Raw genomic sequence first — 13332 nt, forward strand, 5'->3', positions numbered from 1 at the left:
ACCTCATTCTCTTTCTTTCTTTCTGCCGTACAACGTTCAATTCGAGATAGAGATATAATGTAACGGCTGAATCATCTTGAATTTCCTGTAGCTTCATTGATTACGCTATCAATTACAAAAACATATACAAAAGAATGAAATGTATATGTTGTGTAAGTGAATCTCTCTCTTCCTCTCGATCGATTTACTTCAGTATGATTTTAATAGTCAAGCACACCACGCAAAATAAATTTGAAAAATATGGATCATTTCAAAACGGGCAATGCGCTATCGAATTATTGTGTGCGTATATTTGCGTGTGTATAATAAAAAGATGCTGAAATAAATGTAAAATATAAATATATAATTCTGTGCAAAAGTTATAAATACATATCGCTTTACATAGTCACGTACATCACAAACTTACATCTCTACTTACATCACCAACTTACATGCTATAAATCTCAGAAAAATTGTACTGTCTATAAAAACGTATCGTATTAAATACAAATGTGTTGTACTTAATGTGTTAAAATACTAACATTGCATAAACACGATAAAATTACCTATCCCGGTGGAATAACTATTTCGTGTTTTGGAATGGTGATTCGTCATACATGTGACGATTCATCTCCGGTATCGGCCGCCATCGCCTCACGATTCTCGTACGCCCAGAAGCCATGGAACTCGATTAAAATGCTGACCATTGTGTCCCCTTGTCCGCTGCGTTAAAAAAATCAGATTATATTGCCTTGAGAACAGTTTTATGAACTTACGTAATATCATATAATCTGTATGATCTGCAAATAATCTTACCAAGACAGTAAGTCCTGCAGAGTAATTTTGCACGGATCCGCCGGCTTCACCATATCGAATATCTCGTCTTTAACGTCTTCGAAACTAACAGGCTCCTGACCATGCATCGTCATCTGTTCTTGTATAGCTCTGAAGAAATAATTGAGACAGAAAGTGTCCAGGTAGCCGCGATTATTGATGTCCAGAATCCGGAACAGGTAGTGAAGGCTTTGAGGCTCGTGCCGATTCTCCAACGCCAGGACAAAATCTAAATAAGTTTTGTAGTCCATCTCACCTTCGTAAGTAAGGCATTCTTGAAACACTCTTTCGAGAAAGACGCCAGTCAGAGTGCCGGTACCGTACCTGTTGGCACGAAAGAATATTCCCTTAGAAATTTATACATTCAGAATACCGTAGCAGTAAAGTTCTTGAAAAATCAAGCGGTGAAAAAGTTCCTGCGACACTTTTTACTCCAAACATGCAATACATTTGAAGATCAAGCAAATCAATTTTACCCAGCGAGCTCTTCTTTGTTCAACATTCCATTGTGATCTCGATCGAGATTGAGGTATTGGCCGTATACTTTGAGAGCCGAGGGCGCGGAGAACCAGTTTGCCTCCTGCAAGTCCTTGGGCAAGTCCTCATCGCGCAACTCCAGGAGATCGTCCAGGAAACTACACGCTAAGATGTCTTGAATGCGAACACGCCCGGTTCGGAGAGGATCCAGGAAAAAGAGAAACTTCCTAACAGCAGTGCAGACGTAAAAGGAGTGAAAGGACTTCTCGAGACCCTCGAGTTGTGGCAGTGTCGGTATCAGTTCCAAGATATAGTTTTCTAGATCCTGTAAACATGTCCGTGTAATTCTCAAATAGAAGCCCCGATGGAAATATTTTATTGAAAATATAATAAAAACATATCTGCAAATCTCTCTCAATTGATCTCACTTCATTATCTCATTATATCAATATTTCAGTTAAAAAATTACTTAATATTTCAGCAATTTTTCTTCTAAAAAATTACTCACTGATTCTCTGAGATATCCTTGTCCAGTAACGTCGTATAAGGACAAACCAATTCTGGTCTGATGTAACCACACTTTCCTCATCACATAGTTGAACAATGCCATAATACTAATTCTACCATGCGGATCTCCCTGTTGTAACTTGGCAAACACGACCGCGGTAAAGTACGGACTACACTTGGCTCCCGCCAGTTTGCCAACTTTCTTGAAATCCTCATAATTGATTAACTGTTCGTCCCCTGACAAGGGTGGGCTGTGATGTTTGTCCAACAAAACCCACAGCGCCTTCAGTTCGTTATTGTCGAGCAATTGGCGGGAGCGCCTTTGCAGGAACAAAGCGCGCGTCTCCTCGCGCAACTTCTGCGGCAGAACCTCATCTTCTTTCGGTAACTGAAACGTGAGATCAACATCGATCTGTTGCAATCTAACTCATAAGAATGGGTAGAAATTTCTCAGGATGTCGCAGTATAGTTTCAACGCGCGAAATACACAACAGGTGAGATACCTTGAAATAAAACTTCGGTATGACTTTGTACGTGGAGTCGTTGTCCTTGGCTTTCACACCTTTCCACTGTTCGTACATTTTCTGAAAGTACGTGTCCTCTCTCCTCTCGTTCTCCGCAGAGTTTTCATCCACTGCAGCAGCAGGACGCGACATATACACGAAGGCTTTACAAGCATACAGCAGAGAGGAGGGCTAGTGTGGGAGACAGCGTTTCTTTCGTCACAACATGTGCGCGTACTTACATTTATTCGCCGAGGCGCAGTTCCGCAGCAGCGCCTTGAACTCCATGTCTCGCGGCATTCGCCGTACGCACCGGATCGCTACGATCCAGGTGCGTTGCCTTGGTTAGGATCGATCGGAACTAGCAGCCGAAGGATTATTAATCGCGATAGGATTATCAATCCGAGACGTCGGACCGCCGACGATCGTCGTGCGACAACCTCTTCCCCGGGTCTCCACGGCCGAGCACTAGCCTGATACGGCCGGGAAATTAAATTCGCGCCCGTTTCAGGTTATGTCCGAAAATTCACTGTCAACGCTGAGCACTGGCAGTGAATATTCGTGCTCTGTTCTTCATAGCTGCACTGCTGAACTGGTAAGTTGAAGCGAGAGACAAGCGCGTGCTTTCTCACTTCAACTTATCGCACCGGTTGAGCAGCGCGGCTGTAAAGAACGGGCCAATTGGAACGCGGCCTTGATTCCACGCGCGATACCAGCTCAGGCGGTATAGGTTAGGTGCACGGAGAGATATCGCGACGCGATGCTCGTGGGCGACGACAGGGTTGTTTTGAGTACGTGGCCGTTTCAGGGCTCGTGAGAGGAGCTTCGCTCCCGAGGACGACCGAGCGACGAGCGATGCGCGACGGCGGTGGCGACAGCAGAACCAGGTGCCGCGCAGCGAAGCGACGACGTTGATCCACCGACGATGATCCTGTTCCGAGCCGGCTCGATCCTGGGCCTCCTGATTCTGGTGAGCGGCTTCCGAGAGTACGAGAGGAGAGACCTGCTCGCGCTGCGCGAGGAGGTGCGCACCATGTTCGATTACGCGTACTCGAGCTACCTGACCTACGCCTACCCGTACGACGAGCTGCGTTCGCTCAGCTGCGACGGCTTCGACACCTGGGGCAGCTTCTCCCTCACTCTGATCGACGCCCTCGACACGCTCGCGGTGATGGGCAACTTCACCGAGTTCCGGCGCGTCGCCGAGATAATAAGCGCGCGTGCCAACTTCGAGGCCAACATCAACGTCTCCGTGTTCGAGACGAACATCCGGGTGGTGGGCGGATTGCTAAGCGCCCACCTGCTCTCGCGCAAGGCCGGCGTCAAGCTGGAACCGGGCTGGCCCTGCAACGGTCCTCTGCTGCGTCTCGCCGAGGACATGGCCAAGAGGTTGATCGCCGCGTTCGACACGCCCACCGGCATGCCGTACGGCACGGTGAACCTCAAGTACGGGGTGCCCGAGGGCGAGACTAGCATCACCTGCACCGCCGGCATCGGCACCTTCCTCCTGGAGTTTGGCACTCTCTCCAGACTGACCGGCGATCCGCTCTACGAGGAGGTCGCCATGAACGCGATAAAGGCGCTGCACTACTACAAATCCAACATCGGCCTGGTCGGCAATCACATAGACGTGTTGACCGGCCACTGGACCGCTCAGGACTCCGGCATCGGCGCCGGGATCGACTCGTACTTCGAGTACCTGGCGAAGGGCACCTTGCTGTTCCAGGACCCCTTGCTGGCCTCGATATTTCAGGAGCACAGGAATGCCATAGAGAAATACATCCGCCGGGAGGACTGGCACCTCTGGGTCTCCATGACCAAGGGCCAGGTGACCCTGCCGGTCTTCCAGTCCCTGGACGCCTATTGGCCCGGTGTGCTCAGCCTGTTCGGCGAGATCGGCGACGCGATGAAGTCGCTGCACAATTATCACCGCGTGTGGAAGCAGTTCGGCTTCACCCCGGAGTTCTACAACATACCGCAGGCCGAGGCGGGGACCAACAGAGAGGGCTATCCCCTGCGCCCGGAGCTGATCGAGTCCGTGATGTATCTTTACAGAGCCACCAAGGATCCCTACCTGATCCAGGTGGGCGTCGACATACTGAGGAGCCTGCAGCACAGCGCCCGGACCGCCTGCGGCTACGCGACCATCAACGACGTACGGGACCACCGCAAGGCCGACCGGATGGAGTCCTTCTTCCTCGCGGAGACCACCAAGTACCTCTACCTCCTCTTCGACACCGACAACTTCATCCACAACACCGGCTCCGAGGGGGAGATCATCGACACGCAGTGGGGCCAGTGTGTGGTCGACGCTGGCGGGTACATCTTCAACACCGAGGCCCACCCGATCGATCCCGGCGCCTTGTACTGCTGCCGGCCGGCCCAGGAGATCTTCCCGGACAAGAAGCCGACGCTCAAGAGGTTCCTGCCCGTGCACCAGCCGTCGTACAGCGACGTCTTCGCCTCGAGCGATCATCATCACGAGGACAAAGTCAACAGCCTCGGGCTCTCGCCGATCACGATCGCCAAGCTGTCCGAGATCAGGTATTACCCGGCGAGCAAGCGAGAGGAAGCTCTCAACGAGAGCTCCTCGGCGAACAACTCCTCGGGGACGACAGCGGCCGAGGAGGTAGCGGGAGCCGACGGGTCGAATCGCAGCGCCGACGTTCAACTGCCCACGGCGATGCAGATCCTCGCTCCCTCGACGATCTACAAAGCCGACGACAGCGAGCCGGTATCCGACGGCCTGGAGCCGCCCCTCCCGGCCAACGGACAGTACGGTAACCTGCTGAACGCGACGCCGAGCCCCCCCAAGAGCAGATTCGAGCCGCAGATACTGCTGGAGAACATCCGGCGCGGCAACCTCTACCCGACCAACGTCACGGCGAGGCAGAACTACCAGACCCTCTCCTGCCAGGCTCAACCATTCCTGCAACGAATATCGATTATAGGGGAATTTTTCTAAGCGACGGCATCCCGATGGTGCTGTGCACTACCGCGAGGAATCTGTTCTCCGGATCTCTCGTTTCCTTTCTCCGCATCGCGGCGCCCCTCCGGTTCTTTCCTCAGCTGAACTGCCCGCAGCACCGGTTCGAGTAGTTTAAGGACACATCGAGGTATACGAAGCGTTTGCACGAGATCCTCACGTCTCAGTGTGCCGATAAAACGTTCATAGGCGACTCGTACGGCAGGAATGTTCGAAGGATATCCTTGAGACGTCCAAGAGATCGTGTTCAAGTGTTTCTGGACTTCTCTAGAATGTCGCTTGAACATTTGTACTGTGTAGGAATGTTTCCAATTTCTTCCCCCACTCGATTTTGTATCCAATTCTGATATCGGATTGAGGTATTTGTCACGTGCTGATTAGAAATATCAGGTCTTAAGGTATAGCAATTTGCCGTTTCAAAGAAAGCTTCAAGGATTTCAGTCCTGACAGATGGCAATTAAACGTGTCCCTGTGATTGAAACGTTAATAATATATGTGTGTTTATTAAGATGCTTATCAATAAACGTAATAAAATCACAAACTAACTAAACGTTTTTCTTTTTTCGTCTATTATATTATTTCATATGTTGAAAAGCATCTTAATAAAGAAAAAGACAGGAATAATATGTCGGGATTGAATCTTTCGGAGCCCATTTTCTCTGCAACATTAATTGGCTACATTTTAAGATGTACATATTTGTAATCAGATCGACGAGTACTTTAAAAAGATACAAAAATTGGGTACAAAATCGAGCGGGTAAAAATGGGGAACATCTTGGCAAAACTTTTTCCTCAACTAACACAGCCAGTTCAACTAAAAATGGCAGACCGTAAATTTCGCAGAGCCCCCTTTTGCGCGGGTTACGTTTGTACTTTAGGATATATTCCTGTGATAATAGTTGCTGTATAACTTTTAATAAACATAGGGTCTGTAAATAATGTACATGAGTCGCGTTATACAATACATGTGAGAGTATTTTAAAAATGGTGGTGTTGCTGTGTGAATATTTGTATTCATTTTGTACCGTGTCATCCTCCATGCTAAACGTGCACGTGGACGTTCAACGTTAGGTCCCTTCCTAGCGCCGTGATTGGTCGTGGCAGTCCGTTCCGCAAATCCCGTTCCTCGTGTTCACCTCGCGTTTCTAGCTATACAATATGGCCGCACTTGATCTGTTCGTTTCTTTATGCTCGATCATGAGCGTTCTTAACTCGTTACACGTCGCGAACGAGACGCGTGTAAATAATGTAAATATCGTAAAATTAATAGACGTTTGATTGAATTCGCTCGAAATTTTCTTAGTCGCTCCAAATTTGCTGGCTCTTCATCATGGCTGATAAGAGACAGCAGAGCTTGTCAGTGAGTACAAAGAATTTTGTATTCATATTAATTTATATTAATTGTATATTAGCTCGTAAATTACACTACGATAGTATCGTAATATGTAAAAATGATAATTGTTCAAATTTGTTCGCATGAATGTTGTAAAAATTTCTAAGTCTAAAGTGAACCTAACCTCTTTGTCGTAAATAATGCTAAGTGATGTTAAGAATGAATTCCCACGTTACCCAGAAAGAGGAAATAGCGAAGCAGTTTATGCTGCCGGAGAGGAAGAGCAAAATCGCGACGTTATTGAAACAGGACGGCCAAGCATATTGCATTTGTAGGAGCTCCGATAGTTCCCGTTTTATGATGTGAGTCAACTCTGAAATACTCCAATTTGAAAACTTCATTTGATGTTAAGATGAATGTCCCATTTAGTGACAAAATTACTTCATCGTGAAAATAAATAAATTATAATAATTCAAGTATTAAATATATAACATTTATTTTGTTTGTTCCAAAATTTATTTGTTCCAAAAGTTAAACATTTGGGATTACAGTTGTGTCGGATATTTTCAAAGTTATGACAAAATCTTAAACAATGTGTTCTCAGAAGTGATGGAAGAAGTCCATTATTTAGTGATATTGTGATAAAAATATATTCTTTAGGATAAATATGGAGCTATGTTATTTGACTCGTTAAAAAGACCAGATATAATTGTCACAAGTTAGAGCACTATCACTAATTTGGACATTTATCTTATATATTAGTATTCTGAACATGTGCATTCTGCTGTATCCTAAGGATAAAATGCAAGTTCTGTATTTTAAATGATTTCAGAGGCTGTGATGCGTGCGAAGAGTGGTATCATGGTGACTGCATAAACATAACTGAGAAAGATGCCAAACATATTAAACAATTCTTTTGCGTCGTAAGTGAATGTTCTTTGAAGAATATATTTCCCACAAAAAAAGAAAAAAAACGACAAGAATTAATTTTGACAAATTGTTGATGGCAGCGTTGCAGGGAAGAAGATCCAACCTTAATAACACGGTACAAACCGCGCAGGACAGATCAAGAGGACAGGAAACACAAGAAGTACAAAGAGAAGGAGAGAGGACATCGGTACGAATACGATGCGCCTTGGGACCCGACCGTGGAGAAGAAATCTTCGAAGCGTTGCGGCGAGTGTACGGGATGTCAGCGTACGGAGAATTGTGGGAAGTGCGACGCCTGCAGGTGTGAATCCTCGTCAACGAAATCTGCTCATTTTTTATAGGGCTTTCCCATGCCACATTACTCGACCCTCAAACGCTTTTGTTGTGGTATCCCATTAACTGGCCTTCTTTGCACATGCCCGATCCTTGAAATTCCCTTATTTGAATAAGGGTCGTAATTATGGATCATTATGAGTAGTATAATTCTTCATTTCTAAAAATCTCTTCAATTCTAAAACATTTGCCGGTACGATTTTACTCAGGACCGCGTTCAAAGTCTCACACTTACGTTTCAGACATCTGAAGAAGTTCGGGCCCTCCGTGCGACTGAAGCTCCGATGCATTCAGAGGACCTGCCGCATAATGGGGGATCCGCTGAAGCCGTCGAAGTGTCTCAACAAAGGTGCGAAATTCATCAAGAAGCGGAAGAGGGACTCGAGTAACGAGAGAAACGAGTACCTGGAGCCGCCGCGCCACTGCTACGGGCCGGCGTGCACGAAGCAGTCACGGCCCGGCAGCAAGTACTGTTCCGACGACTGCGGCATGAAGCTAGCTACCAGCAGGATTTACCAGGTACTGCCGCAACGGCTGCAGGAATGGTCGCTGACCGCGTGCATCGCGGAGCAGAACAACCGGCGCGCACTGGAGAACGTGAGGAAGCAGCAGCACGACGTTCGCAGGATACTGCAGGAACTGGACAAGCGACACGTCGAATTGGACCGCATCATCGAGCGCGCGAAACACGCGAGCATCGACCCGCACGCCGAGGTGGACGACAACGACGACACGGAGATGAGCATGTACTGCATCACGTGCGGCCACGAGATCCACTCGAGGACCGCTATCAAGCACATGGAGAAGTGTTTCAACAAGGTATCGCGTCAAACCACGCACTCACGTGCGACAATTACACCGGTCGACATTATTTCGCTCCAACAGCGAATGATTAACCTAAGGACGAATTCATACGCGGCTGGGATATCTTCTATCCCAGCAACAATATTATTTCTGCTCTAATCACGAATAATTTGTTAATTCGGTGATGCCGGTGAACTGAATTTTATCGCTGTCGCAACGAATATACAGTTAATAATTATACAGTGGACATTCGTCCCCGGGATATCCCGCCGTGTCCATTAAAATCGGCCGCACAGTACATCGCGCGAAAATATCCCGTCAATGTGCACCCTTCAATTAACTCGTGTGTTATCTTGCAGTACGAGTCGCAAGCGTCCTTCGGCTCGATCTTCAAGACGCGCATCGAGGGCCAGGTGATGTTCTGCGACTTCTACAACCCCGTGAACAGGACCTACTGCAAGAGGTTGCGCGTACTCTGCCCGGAGCACTGCAAAGACCCGAAGATCGGCGACAGCGAGGTGTGCGGCTGCCCGTTGGTCACGAACGTGTTCGACGCCACCGGCGAGTTCTGCCGGGCGCCCAAGAAGAGTTGCGTCAGGCACTACATGTGGGAGAAGTTGCGCCGGGCGGAGATCGACATGGAAAGAGTGAGGCAGTGGCTGAAGATCGACGAGCTCGTCGAGCAGGAGAGGCAGATCCGATCGAACATGGCGACGCGTGCCGGCGTGTTGGCCCTCATGCTGCACTCCACTTACAATCACGAGCTGATGGAGCAGATGACGCAGGAGCAGAACAGAGAGCAGTTGGAGGCGATGGAGAAGGAGTTGCAGAGGAGATACATTTTGCATCAGAAAGAGCAAAACGTGGAGCAGTGATTATTCGCGAACGGTCCTCCTCCTCATCCCGTTTAATATCCCGTCGTCATTCGTCGTCGCCGTTGTATCTTCGATTCTCCCTTCTTAGCCGTATTTTTCTTAATATCTTCGCTCTCTCCAAAGGCTGCATGTATGTATATTTATTATATAACACGTCTTACTGCGACACGATCGGTAGAGCGTGTCCAACAGTTGTCGGTATAGTGATCAATATTGATAATTCGCGACGAAGTCGAAGGTTTACGAAAGTCGATCGATGATTGCGAATGTATAGTGTAATATAACGTGTGTGTACCTGTGTTAGTACAACTGCGCGTGCGAAATTAAAATAATTTTTAAAAAATTATATGTATATATATAGTACTTTCGAGCCACCACTTGTATCTGCCATTTTTCAATAAACTTGCATCGGACACGTCACTATGTGTCTCTTTTGGGTTTTCACGCCCACACCTTCGAGAGGAAAACGTCCATCCGTGGGAAAGAAATGCGAAATGTCTTAGCATATCTACGGGTCTCCTCGAATCAATTATACTTCTACGTGGTTAAACGTTGTGTTAATTCTTAGTAATTAAGATAAAGTAGCTTTTTCCCCGCGAGTAGTAGTGCAACAAATGGAGATGATGCGGGGTTCTTCGTGTGTCTCTCTCTCTCTCTCTTTCTCTCTCACATATTCCGGTCTAATATCTCGTGGTATTATTTACATTTCGTGTATATGTGGAGACGCGAGCGTCAGGATTTCACACACACACATACTCCGACAGTTGATCGTTTCAACAAAAACCATTTATTCACAGGTCATAGCCTCTGCGGATGCAAAATAACACGCCAAACTAGCGATCTATCGGTTTAGCTTCGGAAAATAATCGCGCGAAGCGCATAATATGGACATTGATCTTCCCCTCGGGAGAACCGCCTGTTTCGAATCGTTTCCTTAAATGCGCCGATAAACGCAACACACTCCACCGATTCCGCTGTCGTCTCTCGACGCAGTAATTAAGATTACCCGCTAATTATTATAGAAATATAGTAATTCTGGAAGTGCTTTTTTTTTCTTTTCACGTAAAATATTGAAGAGGCAATAATGATAAGGTTGCCGTCTCTCTCTTATCTATAGAGAATATTAATCGAGATACTCCCAAACGATTTCAGAAAGACGCTGATAAATAACTCTCACTCTCTCTCTCTCTCTCTCTCTTTCTCTCTCTCTATTTTTCTTTTACTCACAGTATATATACGTAACAAAAACACAGTAATAAACATATACTATATTACATGTGTGTATACATATGTATATATACTCTATATTACATATAATATATGTTTATTACGCATACATATCTGCGTCTTAAACATTAGGAACGAATCTGTCAATGCAATGGCAGTACGAAGCTAATGCGACATGCGTACAAATTATTCGATTATGCGACACAAGAGAAATACGGATTGATGAATTAATGACCGGCGTAAGGTGTTTGTACGACATAGGATTACGACATTGCCTATCAGGATATCATATCATTACGATCAGTGCTGTTGCGCGTAACAAAATCATGCGAGTGATCGTGCTCGGTGGAAGCAGGAGGAAGAAAAAAAAGAAAGTGCAGGATAGGCCACGCGGATGAATCCCCTCGAATAATGCGCCGCGCGGAATTCGACGAGCGCGTATTTATATCAGAAACGAATGAGATGCGATTTCCATGTCGATATGACTCTCTCTCTCTCTCTCTCGCTTTAAGGTTCCGATTAAAAACAGACGACTCACCCGGAATAAACCGTGTGCCTGTCTCTCTCACATGCGCGCATGTACATGTGTGTGTGTATGTGTGTGTGCACGCGCACTTTAAGGAAAAAGGATGAAATAAAGCGACTCATTTTTATCACAGTATTGCACGCAAAGCATGTACGAAATCGCAAGTAAGATAGCTTAAAGGCCAAACGGCGACGACACTACACGCTCTCGTTTTCAGAAATACATCGGGAGAGGCTGAATTCTTTTCTGTCCCGTTAGAAGTAGCGAAATGTTTATCTTTTATCTTCCTCCTCATCTTTTTCCTCTCTCTCTCTCTCTCTCTCTTTCTCTCTCTCTCTCTCTCTCTCTCTCTCACTCACTCACTCACACACTCACTCACTCACTCACTCACTCATTCACTCACTCACTCACTCGCCTTTCCTCTCCCTCTCTTGCTCTCTATTATGCTCACTCATACACCTTGGCATATTCTTTTTACATTCCATGGCAATGACTCCAAATGATCCTTTATAACACCCATGGTCCATGATAGCTTCGCACGTATATCTCTGACATTATCGTTAGTAACAAAATAAGCGATGGCCATTGTGTATGTGTGTGTATGGTTGTATGTATATGGTGTTTATGTATGTGTGCGTGTGTGTATGTGTGAATACATCACCTGAGAATAAATCGTGATATATGTCGGCTTCCCTTATTAACTTTTTTCTGGTTTCTTTTTCCGCTTTTTTTTTTTTGACATACAATTTGCCCTCTCGCACGGTATATAATCGACGATGTCGTAACGAGTCGTCGATGTTACGGTTGTTACAAAAGGACATAGTATAGAAGCAACATCCGACGTGTTTACTGCTTTGTTTGAGTTGACGCAAACTGCGGATAATCCCGATTTCACGACGAATGATAATAAGCTCGGCGAAAATATCTGTGAAAATTTAAAAAGATCAACAAGTAGTTCTGCTAAAGCACTTATAGAAAAATGCTCTTTATATACATATTTGTGTGTAAGTATGTATGTGTGTGTACGAATTTGTATGAAATTTCGATTTTATGTCCTTTTTCAAAAAAGACAAAAACTCTCTCACCTTTTGTATATGACTGGTAAATGGTTTAAGATAAATAAGTAGATAGTACATAAACGAAATTCTTCAGAAATGATATTTTTACACTGGAATTTGAGAATCTAAAGTCATTCCACGAAGAAATGAGAGTTAAAAATCTCCGAATTTAAAATTTCAAAAATAAAAACACTGATTTAACAAAATTAATTGGATAAGAACAAAATTAAATAATTTCGCGCCAAGTTTCAACAGTGACTTTTAAACGTGTGATTATCTCGATATACAATATATATTTATCCTTCATCAAGATGAGCAAACAATATTATCACGCGGTCTCCATCCACCATCCTGACAACTTTGTCGCGTCAAAACACGGCTCGAAATCAAAACAGACATCGGATGTTACTTTTTACTGTATCTCATATTCGCAAGAGGGAACTTTGGCAACAAACACATTCGCATTATAATGTTTTTTTTGCAGCTGGACAGCACAGCCTTTCACGCTCACGCAGAGTAGCTTCGATATACAACAATCGCTCGTGACAGTTCTCTTTATCTCGCTTACCGTCTCTCTTTTTCTCTCTCTCTCTCTTTCTCTCACTAATGTGTAATAGTGATATTAATAATAATATAATAATAATAATTTTAATCGGATAATTTCGTCGTAGCGTTGGTAATAATAATATGGTTAGAGTTATATCATACAATATATACTGTATGTACAATATATACGGGAAAAAACCGTTACGTATCGAGTTTAACAAATTGTACAGCATTATGAGACTAACATCGAGATCGTCGAAACATTTCCTTCGATCGTCATTCAACTTTCGTTCCTCATTTCTGTGCTTGCTTTGCAGGTAGTTACGATAACCGGCTGTACTTTAGTGTCAGACGAACATCGACGGACGTGGAAACATTTTGGACTTAGGGGATTTTCTCTCGTTCTTGTAACGA

General features: G+C 45.4%; 3 protein-coding genes across 4 annotated transcripts; 2 read left to right on the forward strand and 1 right to left on the reverse strand.

Moving 5' to 3' along the window:
- Positions 1-358: 358 nt before the first annotated feature.
- Positions 359-2824, reverse strand: LOC106749342 (serine/threonine-protein phosphatase 2A regulatory subunit B'' subunit gamma-like). Of its 2 annotated transcripts, none has more exons than XM_014628716.1 (6): positions 2543-2824; positions 2301-2464; positions 1799-2185; positions 1290-1615; positions 796-1137; positions 359-702 (listed from the first exon to the last, which is right to left on the reverse strand). In XM_014628716.1, the coding sequence occupies exons 1-6, from the start codon at positions 2598-2600 to the stop codon at positions 591-593; spliced, it is 1389 nt and encodes a 462-aa protein (XP_014484202.1). In that variant the 5' UTR covers positions 2601-2824; the 3' UTR covers positions 359-590. The 2 variants fall into 2 exon arrangements, with proteins under 2 accessions (XP_014484202.1, XP_014484205.1); XM_014628719.1 differs by having other exon boundaries at positions 2301-2431; positions 2543-2628.
- Positions 2825-3205: 381 nt separating this feature from the next.
- Positions 3206-6271, forward strand: LOC106749332 (ER degradation-enhancing alpha-mannosidase-like protein 2). Its single transcript, XM_014628689.1, has one exon. It carries the CDS (start codon positions 3226-3228, stop codon positions 5263-5265), a length of 2040 nt encoding a protein of 679 aa, XP_014484175.1. The 5' UTR covers positions 3206-3225; the 3' UTR covers positions 5266-6271.
- Positions 6272-6371: 100 nt separating this feature from the next.
- Positions 6372-9981, forward strand: LOC106749335 (CXXC-type zinc finger protein 1). Its single transcript, XM_014628703.1, has 6 exons — positions 6372-6646; positions 6860-6981; positions 7452-7542; positions 7630-7850; positions 8125-8701; positions 9046-9981. Exons 1-6 carry the CDS (start codon positions 6617-6619, stop codon positions 9559-9561), a joined length of 1557 nt encoding a protein of 518 aa, XP_014484189.1. The 5' UTR covers positions 6372-6616; the 3' UTR covers positions 9562-9981.
- Positions 9982-13332: the final 3351 nt, after the last annotated feature.

This window comes from Dinoponera quadriceps, unplaced genomic scaffold, assembly GCF_001313825.1.
Source record: "Dinoponera quadriceps isolate SergipeBrazil2010 unplaced genomic scaffold, ASM131382v1 scaffold37, whole genome shotgun sequence".
NCBI classification, from domain to species: Eukaryota; Metazoa; Arthropoda; class Insecta; order Hymenoptera; family Formicidae; genus Dinoponera; species Dinoponera quadriceps.

Coding starts and splice junctions, on each gene's coding strand:
- LOC106749335 (XM_014628703.1), top strand. CDS start 6,617: ATGGCTGATAAGAGACAGCAGAGCTTGTCA. Junction 6,647..6,859: donor AGAGACAGCAGAGCTTGTCA/GTGAGTACAAAG, acceptor CACGTTACCCAG/AAAGAGGAAATAGCGAAGCA. Junction 6,982..7,451: donor GATAGTTCCCGTTTTATGAT/GTGAGTCAACTC, acceptor AAATGATTTCAG/AGGCTGTGATGCGTGCGAAG.
- LOC106749342 (XM_014628716.1), bottom strand. CDS start 2,600: ATGCCGCGAGACATGGAGTTCAAGGCGCTGCTGCGGAACTGCGCCTCG. Junction 2,186..2,300: donor TACCGAAGTTTTATTTCAAG/GTATCTCACCTG, acceptor CTCACGTTTCAG/TTACCGAAAGAAGATGAGGT. Junction 1,138..1,289: donor AACAAAGAAGAGCTCGCTGG/GTAAAATTGATT, acceptor TCGTGCCAACAG/GTACGGTACCGGCACTCTGA.
- LOC106749332 (XM_014628689.1), top strand. CDS start 3,226: ATGATCCTGTTCCGAGCCGGCTCGATCCTGGGCCTCCTGATTCTGGTG.